A 26,649-nucleotide genomic window follows, 5' to 3' on the forward strand; every position below is an offset into this window, starting at 1 on the left:
CAGAAGCAATCAATCGATCAGATTCCAAACTCTCCACCATGGCCAAGACCAAAGAGCTCTCCAAGGATGTCAGGGACAAGATTGTAGACCTACACAAGTCTGGAATGGGCTACAAGACCATTGCCAAGCAGCTTGGTGAGAAGGGGACAACAGTTGGTGCGATTATTCGCAAATGGAAGAAGCACAAAAGAACTGTCAATCTCCCTCGGCCTGGGGCTCCATGCAAGATCTCACCTCGTGGAGTTGCATTGATCATGAGAACAGTGAGGAATCAGCCCAGAACTACACGGGAGGATCTTGTCAATGATCTCAAGGCAGCTGGGACCATAGTCACCAAGAAAACAATTGGTAACACACTACGCCGTGAAGGACTGAAATCCTGCAGCGCGCGCAAGGTCCGCTGCTCAAGAAAGCACATATACATGCCCGTCTGAAGTTTGCCAATGAACATCTGAATGATTCAGAGGACAACTGGGTGAAAGTGTTGAGGTCAGATGAGACCAAAATGGAGCTCTTTGGCATCAACTCAACTCGCCGTGTTTGGAGGAGGAGGAATGCTGCCTATGACCCCAAGAACACCATCCCCACCGTCAAACATGGAGGTGGAAACATTATGCTTTGGGGTTTTTTTTTTCTGCTAAGGGGACAGGACAACTTCACCGCATCAAAGGGACGATGGACGGGGCCATGTACCGTCAAATCTTGGGTGAGAACCTCCTTCCCTCAGCCAGGGCATTGAAAATGGGTCGTGGATGGATATTCCAGCATGACAATGACCCAAAACACACGGCCAAGGCAACAAAGGAATGGCTCAAGAAGAAGCACATTAAGGTCCTGGAGTGGCCTAGCCAGTCTCCAGACCTAAATCCCATAGAAAATCTGTGGAGGGAGCTGAAGGTTCGAGTTGCCAAACGTCAGCCTCGAAACCTTAATGATTTGGAGAAGATCTGCAAAGAGGAGTGGGACAAAATCCCTCCTGAGATGTGTGCAAACCTGGTGGCCAACTACAAGAAACGTCTGACCTCTGTGATTGCCAACAAGGGTTTTTAAACCAAGTACTAAGTCATGTTTTGCAGAGGGGTCAAATACTTATTTCCCTCATTAAAATGCAAATCAATTTATAACATTTTTGACGTGCGTTTTTCTGGATTATTTTGTTGTTATTCTGTCTCTCACTGTTCAAATAAATCTACCATTAAAGTTATAGACTGATCATTTCTTTGTCAGTGGGCAAACGTACAAAATCAGCAGGGGATCAAATACTTTTTTCCCTCACTGTATATTGTGGGGTTAAAGTAAGTGATTCAGTAAGAGTGAGAGGGTAAAAATTGGACTTTTCTGCATGTCATGTTTCATCTTTAACAGAAGAGGTCCAGGTTATTGTCTACAACGTGATCAGATGCAGGAACACTGTCTGTGTTTAAATGTAATATCCATATGCAATCATTTGCTTAACTAACTTAATTTAATCCTAATGAACTGTTTATGCATACCGTAAACTCAACAGTCTGTATCAATTGTTTATACTGTGCAAAAGTCTTAGACACCCTATTTTTTTTTAGTACAAACCTTGTTATAGATTTTTATTTAATGACTTCTACATTATCAAGTCAGTACAAAAACATTTTAGATTTCCAAACATTAGATTTCCAGTACAAAATGAAATGTTACAGAAAAATGTTTTTATGTCATTAAAGAAAGCAGCATATTATGGAAGAGACCACTTTTCAGACAAAAAACACAATGAAGGCTGCTAGGTTTTGCTGCAAGAATAAGAACCAAGAGTGAGACATTCAGTCTTCAGAAGAACTATGGCTGGTTCTGCAAGATGCTCAGAAAACCGACAGCTCACTTCCTTATAAAACTGCAGAAAGTATACCTGAGACTACTTTTTTTTTTGCAAAGGGTTGTCAAACTAAATAGTGACTTTGTTTCTTTTATTACTGCACTTTATAATATTTTCTTGAAATGTAGAAACATTTAATTTCTTTATTTTTGACTGCATCTTTGCCTAAGACTTTTGCACAGTACTGTATATGCACATTACATAATACAAATCAAAGATCTCTACGTATGGGTAGTAAGATTTAGTGCCAACATTATCAGTACCATGTATTTAAGTTACATAAAAACAATATTAACCCATTTAAATGCATTAGTAGGTAAATTTCCATTAATAAAAACAGTACAGTTAGGTTTTCTGAAATTACATGTAGTTATAACCAAATAATTTGTACATTTTTTTCAAAATGGTAGTGTATATTTTGAAGCATAATAAAATAATATTTCTTTAAGTTTATTTATTAAAATATGAATGACATTAATACCTAATATTAATTAGGTATTAAAAAGCCAAAACATTATGACAACTCACAGATGAAGGGAATAACGTTGATTATATAGAGACGACGACGCATGTTAAAGCTCTGGGATATATTAGACGGTAATTGAACAGTCAGTTATTGTAGTCAATGTGCTGTATGTGGGAGAAAGGAGCAGACATGAAGAACTGAGTAACTCTGACAACAGCCAAATGATTATAGCCAGGCAACTGAGTCAGAGCATCTCCAAAACGGCAGGGGTTTGGAGTGAATCTCAGTCAGCAGTGGTGAGTACCTACTGCCAGTGGTATGAGGAGAGACAAAACCACGAACCAGCAACAGGGTGCTGGGCGACCAAAACTCATTGATGGCTAAGTACAACAAACCGTGAGAAGGGTTACTGTGGCACAAATTTTTTTAATGATGGTTACAGGAGGAATGTGTCACAACACAGTGCATAACAGCTTGCTTTATGGGGCTGCATAGCTGCAGACCGCTCAGTGTTCCCATGCTGAACCCATTCCACTGCGAAGAGCACCTACAACAGGCACGCGAGTGTCAGAACAGGTCCATGGGGTCATAGAAATCCTAAAGCCAGGCATTCATGTGGACACGTGCCACCTACCTACACGTCACTGTGGACCAGGTACACCCCTTCATGGCAATGGTATTCCTTGAGGGCAGTGGCCTCTTTCAGCAGGATGTGCTTTGAAAACACTGTCCATCATATATCAAGCTGAATGCGAACTGATTATGCGTAAATCGTTAGTACAAGCATTTACGCAAGAAATTTGTCCTTCATGAAAATTCTGTAAACGCATGTTTCTTATTCCTGAGTATGTGTAGATTTACACATAAGAAGACTGACTAAAGAAAACCTCAACTGATCAACTTCAAATCATATAATCTGCATGGATTACTGTACAATTGTTTATTTTGATTATGTTCACAGCATTTAGAGACTAATAGAAGAGTTTTGTAGTCAAAAACATCCTTGTGCTAGTTCACCAGGTCAATAGAACATTTTGTGAAAAACAGTCATTTTATTTTATTGGCATTAATTAATAAATATGAAAAATAAAGAAAACAAGCCAAAACAAATCCATAAATTAAGACAAATAAAATGCATCATTTAATTATGACAAAAGAAATGAAGGTGTATAAACGGAGGACGGGCCTGTCTGTCGGCACAGAGCCGTAAGCAAACACCTCAGCTGATGGAAGATTTAGCGCTCACTTACTATTATTAAATACAATTACATATTTTTATTGACATAGAAGTGAGTCAAAATAACGGCCACTTCTGTAGTTTAGCCTTTACCCTGATTTCGTGCTCCCAGCTGTCTGTGCGATTGACCTTTTATGGAGTTGTGTGGGCGTGTCACTACATGCAAATAAGATGTGTCGGGAACGCGCTTGGTGATTGGTATCTGTGGGATGAGATGGCACCACAAGTCCGATTCCCAGAGGCTCAACATAACAACTTACAGCATCTGCTGCTAAAGTATTGGTGCCAGATACCACAGTACACCTTCGGAGGTCCGGCAGACTCCATGCCTTAGCGGGTCAGAAATATTTTGACGGCACGCAGAAGACCAACAGCATATTAGTTCGGTGTTATAATAATAATGTTTTGGCTCCTCGATGTTTACAGAGAGAATGGCTAAAGGACAGAGAGACTGCATCTGAGATTCCGCCACACAGCTTCAGTTAAACTCACCTCGGTGTTTAAAGCAGAAAGGAGTTTTAAATCCTCACAGAAACGCGCTTTTAATTTCAGCAAATCTAACTGTAAGTGTACACTTACAATCTCAGATAAAAAGAGCTTTCATCTCTTAATTGTCAGGTAACGAGATGTTTAGGAGAGAAAACCTTTTCTTCTTCAGTGTTTTCTGGAGGTTGGGGAAACAGCTATTGGGCGCGTTACCGCCACCACCTGGACTGGAGTGTCAGGGTGGACTATACTGTGATGAATTGTAATAAAAATCCATAAGATTTTCTAATCAGTTTTTCAATATTGTGGTTTCTGAGTCTCGGGTGAAGTATTAGAATGAAAACAGCAGAGGGGTCTCTATCTCATCTGTAACTCACACTCATATCCATACACGTGGATAAGGACTGCACCTAAATTTTGGAACTGCAACTTCCCTGAAGCATTATTCTACTATTCGCCATGTTATGGCGCTGTTTATTTAAGCAAAACAGGAGCAACAGTGCAGTATACTGAAGACTGGCACGGCTGTTATTCGGCTGTATGTAATCAGTGTTCCCATAAGTCGCTCTGGATAAGGGTGCCTGCCAAATGCCATAAATGTAAAAGTAAATATTGATCCCTGCTGGAAAAAAAAAAACCCTCAATATAAATCATCACAGAAACTAATAGTTTCCACTACAAATACCATTACAACCCATTAGCTAACCATTAAAACCATTACCATTATTGGTCCATAATGGTATCCACTGGACATAATATGCTGCCAATAGAAGGCAACAAGTTACCAGTAGAGACTCACAGGGACCATTACAACTTCCATTAAAACCCATACAATTCCCATTATAACCATGATAATCACTGCAAGTACCCCTGGGGCATTCAGACCATTCAGACCTCCTAGACAGAGGCAGAAAGAAGAACCAACTATTTATGCACAACTGTCCATATATGAACACAATTATAATTATAAATAATGTGTTTCACTTTGTTTTACTTGTCCATTTGATTAATGCTAGTCCGGTGTATTTTATTTTACTAATGTTTTAATGACACATTTGTGGTTGTGTGGAGGTTGTTTAATGTGTATTTGCTCCATGATTTGTCATATTATCACAAGACTGTAACAGCTTCATGTTGTGTAGTAGATTTTTTCCTAGACTGTGATGTCTAATCTTAGTTTCTTTGTCCAATCCTTTAATGCACCTTCAATGGTCCAGCTCAAATAGAGCATATTCTTTGCCTTGACACATGTACAATTTGCACTGCCACATTTTATGCATCATTTTGCACAATTCAGTGATGATCTCAACTATCATACATCATACAATTTTATTTATTTATATCTATTTGCACTAACCTCTGTATCTTTAAAAAAAAAAAAAAAATCTTTCCCTCCTCAATTTGTACTATTATCTCTTAAACTCTTTAGAATGTAACTCTATTTGTATATATCCCCCCCTGTGCTACAGTGGTCACTGGTTCCTAATGCAGGTTATGTTTCTGTACAGGTGTACCGCTGTAGCACAAGAATGTACAGGTGTACCGCTCACCTGTATGTACTCAGTATTCAGGAAACATTTGACTTGAAAACTTGAAACTTTAATTATTGCAACTGTTAATGAAATGAATTTAATGCATTTCAGATTTTACACAACCATACACTTTTAGTGCTATTAAAATTTTTATAGAGTTAATATTTACAGTTCTCTATATGTACTTTTACTTTTTACATTTCCATCACCACATTGTATTCAGCTATATATAGTGTCTATAACAAATTGCATTTTGACATTAAATACATAAAGCAAGTTACAGATGATTTTTTGAGGTTAAACCCACATATCTATGTGCATTTGCACTGTATTATGAGTGAATAATGTCACAGGGAATTTAAGTATCATAGCTGCAGTATTTATGTGTTGCAGGCTGGAGGTCCTGAGCAGAGAGAAACACTTCAAGCACTATATTTAAATATCGGGCATTCTAATAGTTCTCAGCTTGGTCTGATCATTGAGTTCAGGTGGTTTCTGAACAGCACTTTATCAGATTTCTGTCTTTTCCCTCATGCAAACTATTTAATCAAATATCGAAGTTCACCATCACTCAAACCTTTTAACCAGAGGTTGCTTTAGGATCAGAGGAGCTCAGCCTCTAATGAGTGTGACATGCAAAGCTCTAGTTGATTTTCACCACAGTAGCTAATTGATTACTTTCCAAAAACACCATAATGGTGATCTCTAAAAATAGCAAATCAACAAAAACAAATACATTTAAAATGGATATGAAGCAGCCAACTGCCAAGCAAATGTTGGGGGGAGGGGTTCTGAAACCATAGACTGTAATGAACAATTTTAAAAGCGTTCGGGTAAATCAGCACTGTATATAGCATCTTGATTCCAAGCATCTTTTTCCTCTACCTTTTATTCTTCCCTCCACACAGAGATGCTGTATTTTCCATCAAAAGCTGAGCTTTTTGAAAACTGTCTCCCAAGTAAATTTGAAAATGTCATTATTGTGTTGTAGTGTGAATTGAGAAAATGGAAATATTCAAAAACTATGACGTATGTTTAGTCATTTGACCCATTCAACTCAAAACAAACAAGATGGTGGATGATGTTGTGCTGCAGTTTTTGTGCCTTATATCCAGTTGATAGTGTTATTAAAGATTAATGTCAATTTGTAGAACCTTCAGATTGGATTTATAAATAAACGCCTGACGGAAATGATGCAGGCCAGCGTGTCTTACGTTTTTACGCATGTGCAGTAGGGTTGTGAGCGTTTTCAAATGTTTCAGTGTGGATGAGCGATTTTTGGAAAACAAACGTGCCAGTGTAGACAGAGAGCTTTTTAAAATGAAAATGCAGTTTTCAGATCTATCCGGATTAATGTAGATGTAGCCTTAGATTTGCATTAAAAGACAAAAACAATCACATGAGCTACTCGTTGAGTTAATGTGTTGGCAAATGTTTTAATAATTGCATTTGGTGTGGGTAGTCATTAACAGTTGTTGTGAAAAAGTTAATATGTAGATTATTAATTGAAATGAGACTGACTTATATGGTCAGAAAAAACTTCTCATTAAAAAAATAACATTTAAAAACCCCTCATTTTGTGGCCATTCTTTCGTCCTCCTCCAGCTTTGGTAACAAAAATGGATAATGGTATTGAATATCGATATTTCTCATTGTATTGTATCAAAGTTGGAAATTTCAGTATTGCTTAAACACTAACAGGTAAATCCTTATTATTCTGGTAGTGCAAATACCTTTTGACTTTATAAGATTAATGTGCAAAGCAATCTAAGCAATCTCTCAATCTCAAATAACTAATGAAGGGAATTAACGAAACAGAGAGTTAAGAGTCGAACCTGCAGTCTTACTTCCTACGCTGTTTCAGTCAGGATTGCTGAAGGATTTACATCACATTTCTCATTTCTTATTGACTTTCACAGCAACACATCAGTGATGGAACAGAGTCTGATTACACTCCTGTTTTTCACAGGTGAGAGAGAAACTGTGTGTGTGTGTGTGTGTGTGTGTGTGTGTGTGTGTGTGTGTGTGTGTGTGTGTGTGTGTGTGTGTGTGTGTGTGTGTGTGTGTACATATGGTCAGCATGGTTCTGTGTTGGTGTTCAGTCACTGTGCTCAGGTAGTCAGCTACAGTGTACAGTCAATTTACGGCCCGATAGCACTGTATTTTACTTTGTGCTTGTGTTTGTGTATTCCAGTGGGTTATGTAGTTTAGTTTCTGAAGTGTCATAATTTGGTGAGGTCTAATTTTCTTATTGTTCTTATGTCCGGTTGCTCCTGACTTAGAAGCATGTTAGTGTGTGTTAGTGAGCTGAGGTTCAGGACCAGCCTGGTGAGGAGACTTCGCTCAGCTCAGCTCTTGGCATTGCAAGGCTTTGTAGTGGTAGGTCTGGGGGTTACTGTGTTTAAGGTGGAGCCAATATTTGATTAATCTTTTCTGGATTTTGAGCAGTAGAGGGAATAGGCATAATTTGACTCTGCAACCGTTGTTTGTAGTGTTTCGGCCAAACTTATAGAATGGATTTACAGAATTGTGTGTGTATAATTTCAGCTGGGTGTTCGTCCCATTGTGTAAAGTTTGGCTTGTGAGTGGCCCCACAGACCTCACTACCATACAGCAGAATTCACTTACTGATTTGTGTAATTTGAGCCAGATTCAAATTGGAAATTGAAATTGAATTAGTTTTTTAATTGCATAGAATGACCTGCGTGCTATCCTAAGTAATTGTTATATATTGTGGCTACTAACAGCTATAGTGGGACAAACACAGACACACGGCAGGCAGAGTAGATATGAAATAATGTGTGCAGGGTAGGGAAAGGTGAGGGCGTGAGGTTTTCCCGTAGTGGGGAGTGGCGTATTGACTGAGGGAGACTCTCACTCAAATGGCACAAAGTTTACATTTACGGCATTTGGCAGACGCCCTCACCCAGAGCGATTTACATTTATCTCATTTATATATCTGAGGGTTAAGGGCCTTGCTCTGTATACCTTAATAAATCTCCATAGTATCAGAGCATTTTAGGACTGTTTATGAAACACTTTTTATTAACAATCTTTTTAATTACAGAAAACATTTTCGGGAAAAAAAATATTTGAAGTGTAATTTGATTGTTTAGTTTGTCTCATGTCCCATTAGGTTACATTGAGAAGGCGGGGATTATGACCTATACTGCATCCGGCCACCTGGGGGCGATCAACGTTTGGCTTCATTTTTCAGGATCTGTGCGGCTCACTTGGTACAGGCACATTCAAAGCTACCTATAACGTCATCAGTAAGCGCCACGAGAAGGTTCTTCTTTCACGGTGTTTGTTCCACATGCCGCTTCGAGGAGTTATAGGTCAAACTGCAATATAGGAGAGATGTTCCGGTGTTTGACACTGCTTAGGTTGAGTCTCCAGACTCGTGGAAAGGCTAGTCTTTTCTCGTGTAGCCGAAGCCGGAGTGTCACAGCGACATTCAGTGAAGGTAACAGTGAAATTGGTAGCTTAGAGAATTCGCGTTCAATACTTGATTGTAGGCTGGTAATGAGAGAAGCTAAGATCCACTCAAATAAACTGTTTGTCGTTAATATTCCAGTCCACCACTTTTATATTTTATATTATAGCTTAATGTAAAATATTGGTGTTTTGCAAGGGCGGTTCTAAATTATGATTCCTTTTGATACAGATATAACGTTGCAACAGACGTAGGGCTGCATGAGACATTATACTAGGGCTGCACGATTATGGCCAAAATGATAATCCTGATTATTTTGATCAATATTGAGATCCCAATTATTACTTGATTTTAGGGACAACATTTTTATTGCACTTTCATATTTAAATAAACAGACCGATGCTTTTTCACCTCCGTGTTTTGCTACATTCTTGCTAATGTACAAATCTTCGCATCAAATTAGACTGATCCTTAAAGTGCATCATCTTGTGGAAAAAAATTATAAATAAAATTGTACCCAAATTATAGGATAAGTGAAAATAAAAGTGCCATCAACCAACTGAAAATATGCATCAAATATAACAATATGCAACTAAATGAAAACAGTTCAGGTGAATGCAGAAAAGGCAATAACAGTGTTTACAGGAGGAGAGACGCAGACAAATCACCCAATAGAGAGGTGCAGGGATGATGTCATTTGCACCGAAACCTGGAAGTTACCATCACACCAGTTCCCGTGACAAAAACCCAATAGGAAAAATCTATGTGAAAAGACTTTTGGATTATTACAAAAAGGGCATGAGAAAACTTGAGCTTGTCAATTATGACAGAATTTGGTAACATAGTGTGAGCCATGACACATTAATTTAACCTTCTGATAAACTAAATGTAATATTTTCAGTAAATTTTACAGGCTGTATGAAAAAAAAAAAAAACAACTTTTAACCTGTTCCACCTTGTAAATAAATACAATAAACATCAATGTTCAGTCTTTGAAGTCTGCTCCTCTTACAATATTTTTAAAGTTACACTATTATTTCCACTGTCATGGTTCTGGGTTAGAGTCAGTTCTCGAACTGCTCTGTGTATATTGTGTATATATATCTGAATAATCTCATATAGGATGTGCTTGGGTGAGTTAATTTACCTGTCAGATGCAAAGTGCTTTTGGGGGATTAAATGAAAACATGGAAACTGGAGTTGACTTTTCTAGTGATATCTGGCAACCGTGAGTTTAAATGAAGTAAATGCTCTGTGAGTTGGTGTAGAAGGAGAGTGGCAGTGTACTGTATGTTTACAGACTGAACAGGTCTTACTCTTGATTATGATTGGTGAAGAATTATTTAATAAAGAAGTTTGAATTAAACCCACCTTGTAGCATTAGCATTATTATTAATTTACTCCGCCCAATGCTATGTCTACACGAGCAGGTCACAGTAGCAGGTTCAGGTCATTTTGTGTGATCAATAAAAGATGGCGGTTTGTAAGATCGGAAAGTTGAGAGAAGCAGATCATGTACAGTGTTACTCTTTATCATAATGGCTTCTCGGCAGTATTTACACACTTGTTCGATTGATTGAGGTGATGAAAAGCAGTGTGAAAGTAACTGTTGCGCGGCATAGACGCATTTTGGAATTTTAGTTTTAATTTCGATTGTAATTTACAGCTCCGAACAGGTCACTAGCACCGGTGCGAATAAATATTTATTCACAGTCGCGCAAAGTACTTTTCAGTTGCAAATGCGAGTGAAATGGTCGCACTGTAGAGCCCTGAATTTATCTGCAAAGCGTTTTCCTGTTTGGCGTGATGACGTTTAATATAGTGCCATTTAGCAACATGCCGGTGTCATGATTTCCCCTCGGGCAAAGAGCTGGAGCTTGCAGCGAAACTGGCAGATCGAGCGCTAAAATGCTAACTCTGTTTCCATGTTTTGGCACTAGAAAATGACATCATCCCTGCGCCCCTCTATGGTGATTCGCTGTAAGTATAGGAAGCACTTGATTTGATCTGCAATGGTGTTTTCTATCAGCGGAGGATGAAATTAAACGTCAGTATCGCAGTCGATCATGTTCATGTAATTGTGGGCAGTCAAAATCGTAATTGTGATCGATATTCGATTAACATTATACTGGAATAAGTGATGATTAATCTATGTAAGATTTATATAAATATAAAACATACTGTGCACCATAGTGTGACAACCTGTTGAATTTTCTTTTCTAGTCAATGCAAGTACAAGGACAAAACAGTATGGCACTAAACTTAGACACTGGAGCCCAAGCCATTTTGGTGTGAAGTTAACCTGCCGTTCCTATAGCACTCAAGCAGAAACTGCTGAAGAGGAGATTCTCCACAACATTATTAATGACACAGAGAACGTTCAAGGTAACAGCTGATTCACTTCTTGTATTAATATTTTTATTTAGTTGTTAATTACAGCTGTTGAAATGTGGCAATTCCCTGAGAAGGAGAGTGCAACAGCGGGTTTAGTTTTGTTGCCATGTGTAGCCTGAAGAAAAATACGTTGCTCCGTAATAATTGACTACGTTTACATGGTTAGCAGTAATCTAATTATTGACCTTACTCTGAGTAAGACAATATTGTGATTAAGGTGTTTACATGAGTCGCTTTTAGAATACTCCTTTCATGTACCCGTTTTGCATGTTATAGAACATAGTTCGATTAACAGCACGTCATTACGTCACTGTGCCGCATCGTCCGACGTTCCTCCAGAACAGTCTTTTTTATGGTACCGTATATGGTTTCGGGTGTTTTTATAAGAAAAATTCACAAACGCTTCAAGTGCAGTTAATTATTTGTCATGCTATACGTGGTAATAGACATCTGTTTATAGCTGTGGGCTGCGTCCAAAACTGCATTTTGGGATGCAGCCGTGCGCTCTTCTTTGCCATAAAATGGTTGAGCACTGCCATATGTGTACGTGCACTGCCGTATGTGTACGTATCCTGCCGCAAATGCAATGAAAACTCTCACACGACGTTAATAACGTGATTAAATTGCTATTATGTAAATTGCTGTTTACATGGTAGTTTCTTAATCATAGTATTGTCTTAATCGGGTTAATGTTGGATTATCGTTGTCCATATAAACGTAATCAGTGTGTTTACATGGACAACAATAATCCAATATTACACCGATTAAGACAATACTCTGTATAAGAAACTACCATGTAAACAACAATTTTTAATTACCTTAATCTGATTAAGGTCATACTCGAAGTAAACACAGATCGAATTAAGACATGTTTAGTACTCCTGTTTTAGTCGCATTATCGACGTGTATTACAAACATGTAAACACCTTGATCACATTATTAACGACGTGTGAGAGTTTTCATCGCATTTTGCAACAGTACACGATCACACACGGCAGTGCTCAACCATTTTACGGCAAACAAGAGAGTACGGCTGCATCCTAAACCGCATATTTGCCTACTATAGGCTTGTAGTAGACAAAATACATGTGTCTCAGCTAGGGCTGGACAATATGGCCAAAATGTATATCACAATATATTTCTTAATTTCGGTCGATACAGTATAACTCCGATATCGATATGAAAAATATAAATCCTCAGAAAAACTGCCAAGGACACCCACAACAGACTTCTGTAAAATGAATTTGCCAAGTCTATGAAACCTCCTCCAATAAAACAATATAATAATTTAGAAATAAAACAATTATTTTGAATTTAACCTTCATACAAACAAAGAAATGTGAAATCACTGTCAAATAAACAAAACTCTCACCTTTGTCAATATTAATATCTTTAACTTATTACTATTTTATTCTTATAGATTGAAATAAAAGTGCTTCAGCCAGGATTAAAAAAATTAAGAAAAATGCTCAGAGTTGCTGAAGAAAACAGAAAAAGTGTGAGCAATAACAAGAACACATGTTGCTGGGGCAGGGACATTGTTGGGGGTTGATGACACCCTATGACAGGCTCTAGAGGTTTCTAGCAAGAAATACAAGCTGGTCTTCATTATCTGTCTTCAAAGATGCCCTTTTACATGTGACAATGTTGCCACCTGTACTAAAAACCCTCTCAGAGGGGGAGCTTGTGGCTTGAATACACAAGTAATGTTTTGCCACTTGGCTTACTCTGGCTCTTGGCTACTCTTGGCTTAGTTCTTATGAGAGACTTTCCACCAGTCCAGAGGATTTGAGTCATTGTCAGCATCTGGAGACAGAAGGTAGTTGCTGAGCTCCCTCTCAACTGCCTACTGTACACTCAAGCCTCCTGTGTTGGTAGTGGTGGACCTGTTTGGGAAAAAAAGCTAGCCAGAGACTGCTTTGCTCTGGTGTCACTGCTGCAGAAGCATCTCCCATGGTTTCTTCTCTGGACGACTCCTTCCCTTACCACAACAGCTCTCTCTCCCTTCAGCATCTCCAACACAGCTTTCTCTTTGATGTATTCTCTCTTCTCCTCCAGAGTGTATTTAAGCTTGAATCTTGGGTCAATGAGGCATATCATGTCAAGTAGATCATCCATGGCTGGGTCATCATTCTTTTCATTCAGGTTTCCCATCACTGTTGTCTTTATGGTCCTGGTGAGGTCTATGTCATCCTCTGCTTCCTTCAAGATGGAGGTGTTGAAAAGATGCATCACTGGTTTTAGGAATGATGCACTGACATAGGACTCACCGGACAAGGCATCTCTGAATTCGAGGAGCGGGCTTAGAGCTGCATCTATAGACTCTAAAACGTCCACATCTTGCCAAGTAGGAACCAGCGACCTGGTCTTCTTTTCTTTTGAGAGGACCTCTGTGATGGCCCTTTTCTGCTCCAGAACCCACTTCACCATTTGTTGACGGGAGGCCCATCTTGTTGGGGTTTCACTGATGAGCTTGTGCTTTGGCAAGTGGTACTCCTCCAGAGCAGCTGCAAGGTCCCGTTTCTTCTTCCAGGAGTAGGCAGCCACCACCTTTTTACAGACACCAACTACTCTGTCCACTTTTTATTTTTTTCTCTCTCTGTCTACAAAGAAAGTTCACCAAGACAAGCGTGTCTTGGTGAACTTTCTTTGTAGACAGAGAGAGAAAAAAATATTGCAATATATAGTTCTCATTTGTAGTTTAACTACAAAATTATATTTATTTATATTATTCTTACATCAAAATCACAATTCTTTGCTTATGTACATTTTGTTGTTTTTATTGCAAACCTGATTTGGCAAAGTAAACATCTGTTTCCATGCCAGTAAAACACTGAATTTAATTGAGAGAACTGCTGTATGTATAAATCCATACAAATATCTATGTCTTGACTACAGAATAAATGAATAGCCTATTCAGTCACTTAAATTGGGGGAATGAAATCACCTAATCAAAATTATAAGCCTACTAAGTAATATCTAGTGTTTGGGTTTGGTATCCATAGTCATAGCTTACACAACACAGAGCACCTCAGGTCAAGTGTTTTATTTATCAAATCAAATGCACATTATAACACATGCTCAATTAAATTCTTATGACATGGCATGCAACAACCACATAGCAAGCATAACATTGTGTGAATATAAACAATTATAAAGAATATAAAAATAACTATCAAAAACATACAAGCACTGATAAGCTATGTTTAGGTTAGGCCTATTTTGTGTTAAGCATATCGCCTATATATCCTCATACCTTAAGCAAAATAACAACATATTACTCAAATGTATATTAACTGTGTATAACTTACCAATAGCAGAATTCAGTCGGTGCCCGAAGCATTGTAGCCTTGTCCATGTGTTCAACTCAGCGGCTTTGATGATATTGGCCCCGCTATCTGTGGTGATGCAGACCTGGCGGTCCTCGCTGAGTCCCCAGGAGGCGAGCGGAACCATAAGTCCGGCTGCAATTGCTTCGACCGTGTGATCCTCGGGAAAGTAAACCGTCTGGAGGCATAAGCTGACAAGCTTCCAGTCTTGGTCAATAAAGTGGACTTTCAGGCTCAAGTATGGTTCTGAGGTTCAGCTTGACCACAGGTCAGCTGTGGTCGCAAAATATGACACTGACATCAGTTGCTCCTCCACCCTTTCCCTAACTTCACTGTAAAGTGTAGGTATAGCTGTGCGGGAGAAATATTTCCGGCCAGGGAGCTCGTATCTGGGGTCGATGACTGAAATAATTTTCCTGAAGCCCACATTTTCTCCCGTACTAAACGGCATCATGTCCTTAACCAAAAAGTTTGTGACAGCCTTAGTAATGTCTTTATATCGTTTAGACTGCTTGTCATAAGGCATGAATGCAGTGATCCGTGTTTGCTACATAGGTGTCTCTTTTGACACAGTTGGTGATTGGGATGGGGGTGGCGGTGATGTTTCAGAGACAGGTTGGCTTAAACCTTTATGATGCCTCATCTTCTGACTCAGAATATTCTATTGGGTGGAACTGCTTCAGATGGTGGAACAGATTTGATGTAGTCCCGCTGCTAGTCGGCACCACTCTCCGGCACATTTTGCAGTGCACTGAAACCTGAAATTTGTCAGAGCTTAGATAGCCAAACCACTTCCATACCACTGAATTAGTCTTTCCTCTATCAACTATTTCGTCTGCTTTCTCTTCACTTGTGGAAGCTCGCTCAGTCGCATTTGTATTGCGGTCAGGGGTACTCATTTTGTAGCTAAAACTTGCCGCGTTGGAGCTTAGCCTAACACTGCCGAGCACTGGCTGCATGCCTGTGGTGTACGTCATCACGCACGTAGCCAGTTGTGTTCTGCTCTTTCTGCTCGGCTTGAATACAACGAACTGACGCCTGCGCCACGAACGTCAGTCAGTGACTAATGTTTTAATGTATGTCGAAATATCGGAAATGTGTTTAAAAATCATATCACCGTTATTGAAAAAATTTATATCGCGATATATATTGATATTGAATTATTGTCCAGGCCTAATCTCAGCAACTATATAGTAGGTAAGTACGCGATTTGGGACGCAGCCCACGGTTTCAAGCAGTCGCACGTACGTATGACAAATAATTAACTGCACTTGAAGCGTTCGTAAATTTTTTTAAAAATTAAAACACGCAAAACTGTATACGGTACCATAACAAAGACGAGCTGTATGTTGATATGTGAAATTCTGAAGGAACGTCAGACGGCATGGCGCGGTGACGTAATGACGTGTGCTGTTAATCAAACTATGTTCTATAACATGTAAAATGGGTGCATGAAAGGAGTATTCTAAAAGCGACTCATGCAAACACCTTAATCACAATATTGTCTTATTCAAAGGTCAATAATTAGATTACTGCTGTCCATGTAAACGTAGTGAATGTTTCACCTGTTGACAAACTGTGTTTGGTAGGATTGGGGAGTAACGGAATAAATGTAATGGCATTACGTAGTCAGGATACAAAAAAACTTAGTTACTTCAAAAAAGTAAAAGTAATCAGATTACAGGTACATTTTGTAAACAATGGGAATACTATCAGGATTACAATTTTTTTAATTTAAAACCAAAAAAATTAATCTTTTGACATAACACAATATTGGCAGCTGCTTGATTATAGTTCTGGTTCTCTCTTGGCAGTCATGGCTCACATGAGCAACCTTCTGGTGCATGTGCAAATATATTTTCCGCAAAGTTAATTTGGTAGAAACATACACAAATTGTTCTCTGAAATGCTTTTATTTGGGTGACCATACGTCCTCTTTTTTTCCTGGACGTGTCATCTTTTTCGGGCCTTAAAAAAAATTGTCCGGCTGGGATTTGTAAAATTGAGAAAGTGTCCGGGATTTGTCTTTAGTTTCTTTACGATGTGCTTATGGTCTAATACTACATCATGTGTGCGCATATTTGCATTGCTTTAACCCCTCTCTAATTCCCGCCTTCTCGCACACCAATTAGGGCTGCAACTAACGTTTATTTTCATAATCATTTAGTTGGCCGATTTTTTTTTTTTTCGATTAATCCGGTGGGGGCAAACTTTCAGTACCATTTTTTTTGTTTGTTTGTTTAAAATAAACTGAGTGTTACAAATATAAACTTCAGACTAAAACTTTACACAACTGTTTGTCCAAAATAGAAAAGAACCCAATATATATACACACACACACACACACACACACACACACACACACACACACACACACACACACACACACACACACCAGAATATATGGTGTGTGTGTGTGTTGGGTTTTTTTCTGTTTTGTTTAAAGTTGTGTAAAGTTTTAGTTTTCTTAATTTAGGACTGTAGATAAATTTGGTGTTTTTTGTGCATCCATAAAAGATAATGCATAAATGCTATTTATAATTATGTGTGTGTGTGTGTATGTATGTGTGTGTGTGTGTGTGTGTGTGTATATATATATATATACACACACACACACACACACACATATACATACAGATAGGAGGGAAAAAAGTATTTGATCCCCTGCTGATTTTGTACGTTTGCCTACTGACAAAGAAATGATCAGTCTATAATTTTAATGGTAGATTTATGTGAACAGTGAGAGACAGAATAACAACAAAAAAAATCCAGAAAAATGCATGTCAAAAATGTTAGAAATTGATTTGCATTTTAATGAGGGAAATAAGTATTTGACCCCTCTGCAAAACATGACTTAGCACTTGGTGGCAAAACCCTTGTTGACAATCACAGAGGTCAGACGTTTCTTGTAGTTGGCCACCAGGTTTGCACACATCTCAGGAGGGATTTTGTCCCACTCCTCTTTGCAGATCTTCTCCAAGTCATTAAGGTTTCGAGGCTGACGTTTGGCAACTCGAACCTTCAGCTCCCTCCACAGATTTTGTATGGGATTAACGTCTGGAGACTGGCTAGGCCACTCCAGGACCTTAATGTACTTCTTCTTGAGCCACTCCTTTGTTGCCTTGGCCGTGTGTTTTGGGTCATTGTCATGCTGGAATACCCATCCACGACCCATTTTAAATGCCCTGGCTGAGGGAAAGAGGTTCGCACCCAAGATTTGATGGTACATGGCCCCGTCCATCGTCCCTTTGATGTGGTGAAGTTGTCCTGTCCCCTTAGCAGAAAAACACCCCCATAGCATAATGTTTCCACCTCCATGTTTGACGGTGGGGATGGTGTTCCTCTTCCAGCATTCCTCTTCCTCCAAACACGGCGAGTTGAGTTGATGCCAAAGAGCTGCATTTTGGTCTGATCTGACCATAACACTTTCACCCAGTTCTCCTCTGAATCATTCAGTTGTTCATTGGCAAACGTCAGACGGGCATGTATATGTGCTTTCTTGAGCAGGGGGACCTTGCGGGCGCTGCAGGATTTCAGTCCTTCACGGCGTAGTGTGTTACCAATTGTTTTCTTGGTGACTATGGTCCCAGCTGCCTTGAGATCATTGACAAGATCCTCCCGTGTAGTTCTGGGCTGATTCCTCACTATTCTCATGATCATTGCAACTCCACGAGGTGAGATCTTGCATGGAGCCCAAGGCCGAGGGAGATTGACAGTTCTTTTGTGTTTCTTCCATTTGCGAATAATCGCACCAACTGTTGACACCTTCTCACCAAGCTGCTTGGCAATGGTCTTGTAACCCATTCCAGACTTGTGTAGGTCTACAATCTTGTCCCTGACATCCTTGGAGAGCTCTTTGGTCTTGGCCATGGTGGAGAGTTTGGAATCTGATTGATTGATTGCTTCTGTGGACAGGTGTCTTTTATACAGGTAACAAGCTGAGATTAGGAGCACTCCCTTTATAAGTGTGCTCCTAATCTCAGCTCGTTACCTGTATAAAAGACACCTGGGAGCCAGAAATCTTTCTGATTGAGAGGGGGTCAAATACTAATTTCCCTCATTAAAATGCAAATCAATTGATAACATTTTTGACATACGTTTTTCTGGATTTTCTTGTTGTTATTCTGTGTCTCACTGTTCAAATAAATCTACCATTAAAATTATAGACTGATCATTTCTTTGTCAGTGGGCAAACGTACAAAATCAGCAGGGGATCAAATACTTCTTTCCCTCACTGTAAGTGTGTGTGTGTGTGTGAGTATATGTATGTGTGTGTGTATATGTGTATATATATATATATATATATATTAGTTTATAATGTGTGTAAAAAAAAAAAAAAAAAAACTAAAGTTAATTAAATTTATATATAAAATAAAAATATTCATGCATTATTTTTATGGATGTACAAAAAGCACTGAATTAAACTACAGTCCTAAATTAATAATAAAAACTCACTTTCACTGCACCTTGTGGTTTCTGTTACTCGCTGCCTTTAGCAATATTATTTTACTTGTTTACTTTTGATCATCATGTTTTAATTAGACATTACAGATCTTACTCACGCTCCCACTGTGTATCACCTGCGTGTGCGGGGAAACGCGGCCTCGTTACTATTACATCACTTCCGTTATAATAAACGACAGAAGTTTCACTGCAAGTGTGCAAATACAACATATAATGACAATAAACTTAAATTAAACTAAACCTTTAAGCAATTTGCGCCAGTTTACCCAACCCCTTGCACACAGTGGAGCATGTTTGGATATAAACATAACTTTGTGCTCGTGCAGCACTGTTTTATCTCCGAGATGTTTAATATAAAATGCTACCCTGCCTTAGTGGACTTTCTTCCTCAGTCACATGACTATTTCGCCTCCGTCTGATGGTGACTGAGGTCATGTTGGGAATAAAAGGTAACGTTGACATAAACAGTACACTGAAGAAAGTCATTGTCGTGGCTCTGGGTATTAGGCTAAAGCTAGCAACGTCACATTACGTGCGTATGACGGCATACGCCATCGACTAGGAAGCGGCTTATACTTCCAGTTGGTAAAAAAACAAAACTATAGTGATAAATTTGAGATGATATTACCTTTCTTAAGTTCATACACTAGACAGTAGAGTACACAGTGCACAGTATAAGTGTATGGTACGTCATTTGGGACGCAACTTTCAGAACAGAAGTAACGTGGTGAGTAAACGCAACCCGTGCCACACGTTAGACCAACTAATCAATAATGAGATTCGTTGACAACGATTTTCATAATCGATTATTATCGATTTTATTGATTAGTTGTTACAGCTCTATGGTCGATTATAAAAGGCTTGCAGCAACTATTGGCCAAATTCCTGCCTCTTAACCATTAACCTACACTCAGCGAATGCGTGAAGGCGAAGTGCTGTTGTGTACAGCATCAAACAGTTGCTTGACAATATCAGTAAATGACAGCTGTCCTGAGTCGAAACAATGCCCATGGCCATATAAGATCATTTTTAATTTCATGTTTCACATGCTTCGTATTACATGGCCATTCAAATTTGTAAATGATGGCAGAAGGTTTACTTGTGGCATCAATATTTTATTTTATTCCAGGGACATTCAAAAGAATGTAGAAAAAATGTAAAACATGGGCAAAGTGAAACCAATTTTATTTATATATATTTATGTAATGCTATTCAATTTTAGTTGTATAGTGCTTTACAATGGATATTGTCTCAAAGCAGCTTTACAGAAACATAAATGCCATAGTCCCAGCAACCACAGCGAGAATGTCCATGTGGAATTGAGGTCCAAAACCATTTCATGGTTCTTCAAGCGGTACCATCCTAAGCAATCTCCAGGCTGTAGCCTCCAGTTGATGAGAGCTCCATGCAGAGGTAGGGCATCAGGATGGATCAGGCAGGTCTGGAGTGCAGAAAGGGTCAGGATCACTGGCATCTCCATAAGATCATGTGTGGCTCAACAGAAGGGGAGCGGGAGGAAAAGAGAGGGAGAGATCATTAGGGATGCTTACTATCCCGTGATGAATAAGACTGTGTACTTTTGTGTAAGAGAGAGTCTGTTCGTGGTAAGCTTGAGTAAACAAATATGTTTTCAGCCTGGACTTAAACACAGAGACTGTGTCTGAGTCCCGAACACTAATTGGAAGGCTGTTCCATGGGGCTTTGTAAGAGAAAGCTCTTCCCCCTGCTGTAGTTTCACTATTCAAGGTACCAACAAATAGCCTGCACCTTTTGATCTAAGTAGGTGTAGCGAATCACAGAAGACCAAAAGTTCACTTAGGTACTGTGGCGCGAGACCGTTTAGTGCTTTATAGGTTAGTAGTAGTATTTTATAATCAATGTGAAATCTCGTTGAGAGTCAATGCAGTATGTTTAAGATAGGGGTGATGTGGTCATATTTTCTGGTTCTAGTAAGGACTCTTGCAGCTGCATTCAGAACTAACTGGAGCTTGTTTCTGCTCCTACTGGATCACCCAGACAGTAAAGCATTACAATAATCTAGCCTAGAGGTGACGAAAGCATGAACTAATATTTCTGCATCATGTAGTGACATATTTATTTTTAGATGAAAGAAGGCTATCCTAGTAATATTATCTACATTAGCGTCAAATGAAAGAGTAGGGTCAATATCACACCAAGGTCTTTTACTGCTGCACATGACCATCCAGAGTAAGTATGTAATCAGAAAGCTTACTTGTAGTTACACGTGGTCCTAGTACAAGTACTTCTGTCTTGTCCAAGTTAAGTAAAATGATGTTAATAAGCATTCAATGCCTAATGTCCTTTACACATTCCTCAACTTTATGCTAATGGTGTCTTTTTCAGTGTATTAAAGTCTCTATTCATACTAACACTGTTTTAAACGCTATAAGACGCTATTGTTCAACACATGGACTGCATTAGTTTCTGAGATGTAGAGGCTTTAAGATGGGGGCCTGGTATTAATTTTAGTTTAAATAACAAAGGCTTCAAAAAATTTTAGAATGTTCCATTAGTCGTTACTTTAGAACTATTCATGCTAGATGCAGTAAATTGATGAGGGATTATTGACTAGTATAAGATGTTTTTAACTTCAATAAAAAAAATTTAAAAAGGTCTACAGCTGCAGATTTACCCATTTTATGTCCTGCTGACAATTGTTAAATAAATAATAATTTCATGCTTTGTAGCAAATTTAGCCCTCTTTATCTCTCCACACTAAAGCATATCAGATCTTTCAACTTTTCATGTCAATTACTTGTGTTATAGCTAGGTGTCCACCAGTGTTTGGAAATTTACTTTGAAACTGTAGCTTTACAAGCTACTCATAGTTTGAAGTAGTTAAGCTACTGTCAAGCTGCCTTTAAATAAAAAAAAAAAGTAGTTGACTACACAAGTTACTAACAAAAAGTAGCTAACTGTATTGAACCTACGTAAATGGTCATAGTATGTTATGATTGTGAATCAGCTTATGAACAACTATATTTTGCATAAAGAAATTAAACACAAATAATTCAGAACAGTTATGAATGTTTTATTTTTATGTGATGACTTGTTTTATTTGTAGACCATCCAAAATACAATTAATACTGAAATTGTAAATTACACTAAAAGTGAGAGAAAAGTGAGACGGTGTATGTCAAATTTAAGCTCAAAGTAAGATACTGTGATAAGAGATTTTCAATTATGTATAATTATTAGGGATGTCAATAGATTAAAAAAAATGACTAGCTGTAATTAATCTTTTTTCTTCTTAAGACTGAAGCTTTTAGTAATGTATATTTAAATGTAAAAGCACAGAATCAATGTAGATGCAATGCAAAGGAAGTTTATTTAAATTTAAATATTGTGTATTAGCATCCTTTTAAAGTTGGAAGACATATTCTCTCCTGGGAACAACAGATTTCCAATAAAACCATCAAGGCCCTCAAAATTGACGGCTTGAAAGGCATATTATATGCACTAACCGAAATTATAACAAAACCCAGGCCCGTATGTTAAAGTGCCAGTTAAATTTCAAAACTATCAAGCCATTAAAACTAGCTTAGAAGGCAATAATTTCTTATATGCACTAATTTAAATGAAAATTAACAACTAAAAATGTAGTATTTTTAACTATCCAATTAGCCAAAGCATTAGTTACCTTCTCACAGGTTTCTTTATTCGCCCACAAGTACTACACTTCTGTAATATAGGTTGTCGAGGCCTCATAGAGAGTTTTGGTAGGGTGTTTTGCTTCAAGGTGATATGTCAAAGACACATTACTTTTGTGGTAATTAACTATTCCTATAACTAGCTCCGTATATGACCCTGAGGAAGTGAAATAGCAAATAGGGTAACTGTTATTGCTATTTTGATATGACAGAGTCATAACTTGTAAGACATGGGAAATGTTATTGCAATCTGTAAACTGTCATAAATCGGTCGCTGTTAAAGACAGCTTGACAACTAACTTGTTTCACCATCGGCGAACTAACAGCCACACAGAATATGAAGAATATGAAATGCTTCAGGAGTCAACTATCCACGACACACACAAATTAGCCAAGGTCTCAGCACAAAAACATACTCATTAACTTTAGCAGAAAACATTATGCTAAAAAGTGCTTAGGCACTATACATTATGCTAAAAAGTGCTTAAGAAAAGCAACAGATGGGAAGACATAACACACACCCATTTTTGAAGGATGCAAAATATTGTCTATCATTATGAACAAAGTCCCAGAAAATATTTACACTTTTTTGCCAATATCACTTACCCCTAGTGTATTTACAATAGGAAATTTCCAACAGGTAATTATAAAGGTAAGTGTGTTATATTCAGCTTAGGTGATTAGCATTAGGTACATTTGGGGATTCTAGGCTATCAAAACATTTGATCCTGTTGTAGAATAATGACTACTTCTGACAAAAAGATAAATTAATATATAAAATTGGATACAGCCAGGTCTGTAAGTATTTGGACAGTAATTTTCAAATTACAAATGTCATTTTCCCTCTGTACACGACCACAATGACTTGAAATGTAGCAATCAAGATGTGATTCAGCTTTAATTCAAGGGGTTAAACAAAAAAATTGCAGTAACCAGTTTGGAATTTCTGCCATTTTTTGCAGGGTCCCTTTTGCCAGACCCTTACTACAGCTACCTTCAGTTGCTGCTTGATTGTGGGTTTTTCTGCTTTCAGTTTTGTCTTTAGTAAGTGAAACACATACTCAGTTGAGTTGAGGTCAGTGAGTCAGAGTTGAGGTCACATTTAAGAACATTTCATTCCTTTGCCTAAAGAAGCCCTTCTGTTGCTTTCACAATATGGTTTGAGTCATTATCCATCTGTACTGTGAAGCACTATCATCAGTTTTACAGCATTTGGCAGAGTCTGAGCAGAAAGTATCACTCTATACACTTCAGAATTCATCCTGCTACTTCTGTCAGCAGTCAAATCAATAAACACCAGTGATCCAGTTCCATTGGCAGCCATACCCATGCCATAACACTCCCTCTACCTGTTTGACAGATGATGTGGTATGCTTTGGAATTTGTATTTTGACCATTTATGAACCACGTTAAACTCTGTCTTGTTTACCATGCTTTGTGGATGTCTCTTTTTGTTCACCATTCTTATATATACCGTGCTATGAAAAAGTATTTCCCCATCTTGATTTCTTCTTTTTTTGTGTATATCTCATATTAAATAGTTGTCTAACAGTTATCCTGTCTAAACAAACTTTTTTTTTTTTTTTTATTTGAGCAATAAATACTCATTTAGAAGTACCATACGAGCATCAGCTTGGTCAATGCATTTGAATAAATGCATTTTAGCGCCAAAAGTCAACTTTCTGGTGATAATCAGACCAACAGGTAGTGTTTTCACGAATGCACAGAAATTGTCACGTTATGACTCCAAACCCCTGCAGTGTCAGTCGCACTGGTTGATGCTGAAGATGAAGACAGATCAGGGTCTGAATCATGAAGAGTTTGCATCACTATCAGTTTTGGTTTCGGTTTCAACATCGTCTGAACTTTCTAGAATCCTCGCTCTCGCCTGTGTAACTGTGTATGTTTTCTTTTTTCCACTGTTTTAGATGTACCTGTGTTCACTGTAGGTGTAACTTTAGCTGGAACACGATTAGCTTTTTGCTTTGGCATTTTTAGTTAAATTCTACTATTACACCAATATTCACGCTTGGATGATCATCATTGTAATGACGTCATGACGTCATCAACCTTCCGGGTCAAAAAATAATAATTAAATAAGCAAGGAATCATAGCAGAGTAATGCCGGTATACTGGCCTTACGGGGATAACGTTTACACTGTAAAGCCGCTATATCGGCTTTACGGGGATTTGGCGTGGATGACCAAGCAGGTATATCGTCCTTACAAGAATAGGTCAAAGACGGGAAAGCCGGTTTTTCGGCCTTTCGGCATGGTTGCATTTAGTCCAGCTGAATCACATTATGAATGCTGTTTCATAGATTTGTGGAATTCGTAAATACGGGGGCAAATACATTTCAACACATGCCCAAATAATATTGGATAGCTTGGAGGATCTAGTTGCCTTTGTTTTATCTTGGATTTTGTTTAAATTTCTGAAATAATTTAGTATGAAATGTACACAAAAACAGAAGAAATCATTTTTTTCATAGCACTGTACAACCTGTGTTTATGATTAAATTACTACCAGAGCACAAAATTGTTTACAAGAGCACAAAGTTCTTTATACTTCTAGCCTCTTAATTTTGCTCTGAGTGCACCAGCTTGATGCATATAACTTTAACTTTAAAATGTACAGAATTTTGGCCCACATTTGTGAACTTTATATAAATAACACTGAAACAGCCCATGATACAATATGCTCGAACTTTTCGAACTGTGCAGAATTCACAGCAAGTCTGTAATGTATCCAGCCATAGGGTAGTTATTATAAACTGCTGTGTATATACAGTCATGTGAGGGGAAAAAATAAAATAGTACACCCCATAGAAATTGTTGGCTTTTTTGACATATTCAGACAGCAAACATTTGTTCATTTTTGAAACTGTGCCTATTAAAAAAGTTGATTTACTTGAACAAAACAACAAGGAAAATGAGCTTTTTCAATCCTTTATTCAACAGACGTGATATCCTTCTGTGGAAAACGTACAGTGCGTCCGGAAAGTATTCACAGCGCTTCACTGTGATGTTACAGCCTTATTCCAAAATGGATTAAATTCATTATTTTCCTCAAAATTCTACAAACAATACCCCATAATGACAACGTGAAAGAAGTTTGTTTGAAATCTTTGCAAATTTATTAAAAATAAAAAAAGCACATGTGCATAAGTATTCACAGCCTTTGTCATGACATTCAAAATTGAGCTCAGGTGCATCCTGTTTCCACTGTTCATCCTTGAGATGTCTCTACAACTTGATTGGAGTCCACCAATCAATAGTGTATTAGCTTTATTAGTAGGCACTGTTTCAAAGAGGATCAAATGTTTGTTGTCCAAATATGTTTAAAAAAAAAAAAAAAAAAACCTCTTTCCATGGGGTGTACTTATTTTTTCACGACTGTATGTGCGTGCCAGTTTCTACTGTGGCTGCAATGTTTCCCCCAGAATTTTTTTTTCTTAAGGGTCTGACTGACTTGGAGTTAGAGATGCTTTGCTAAAGCAATGGTGCAAAATTGAATTCTTTTATGTAATTATGCAAAGTGTAAAAAGTACTTTCGGTATATTATGAACCTGTGGTGGGTCCCACCACTTAGGTAGTTAATGGGAAATGCTGCCACATCATCTGTCGAACATATGTAGGCAGTGCTGTGGCATGTGCATGTATTGCTGCAAATGTAAATGGCTCACTGGTGTTTATTGATGATGTGATTGCTAATAGAAATAGCAGGATGATTTCTGAAGTGTATATAGCTATAATTTCTGCTCCGATTCAGTCAAATATTGCAAAACT

At 38.1% G+C, this 26,649-nt stretch overlaps 2 protein-coding genes across 4 annotated transcripts in view; one reads left to right on the forward strand and one right to left on the reverse strand.

The window, feature by feature from the left end:
* Positions 1-4,238, reverse strand: part of LOC108260750 (zinc finger protein OZF) — a 43,006-nt gene extending 38,768 nt beyond the window's left edge. For 2 of the 3 annotated variants that reach the window (XM_053687315.1, XM_017461264.3), the window contains exon 1: positions 4,042-4,238. The gene's annotated coding sequence lies outside the window, so the exon portion shown is untranslated. The remainder of the gene's footprint in view (positions 1-4,041) is intronic. The other variant, XM_053687318.1, reaches the window with a different exon arrangement.
* A 4,587-nt stretch (positions 4,239-8,825) lies between these two features.
* trap1 (TNF receptor-associated protein 1) overlaps positions 8,826-26,649 on the forward strand; it is a 41,349-nt gene continuing 23,525 nt past the window's right edge. The window contains exons 1-2 of the mRNA XM_017452710.2: positions 8,826-9,033; positions 11,227-11,388. Coding sequence (XP_017308199.1) covers positions 8,928-9,033; positions 11,227-11,388 — 268 coding nt within the window. The 5' untranslated portion in view covers positions 8,826-8,927. The remainder of the gene's footprint in view (positions 9,034-11,226; positions 11,389-26,649) is intronic.

Source organism: Ictalurus punctatus, chromosome 2 (genome assembly GCF_001660625.3).
Source record: "Ictalurus punctatus breed USDA103 chromosome 2, Coco_2.0, whole genome shotgun sequence".
Lineage (NCBI taxonomy): Eukaryota > Metazoa > Chordata > Actinopteri > Siluriformes > Ictaluridae > Ictalurus > Ictalurus punctatus.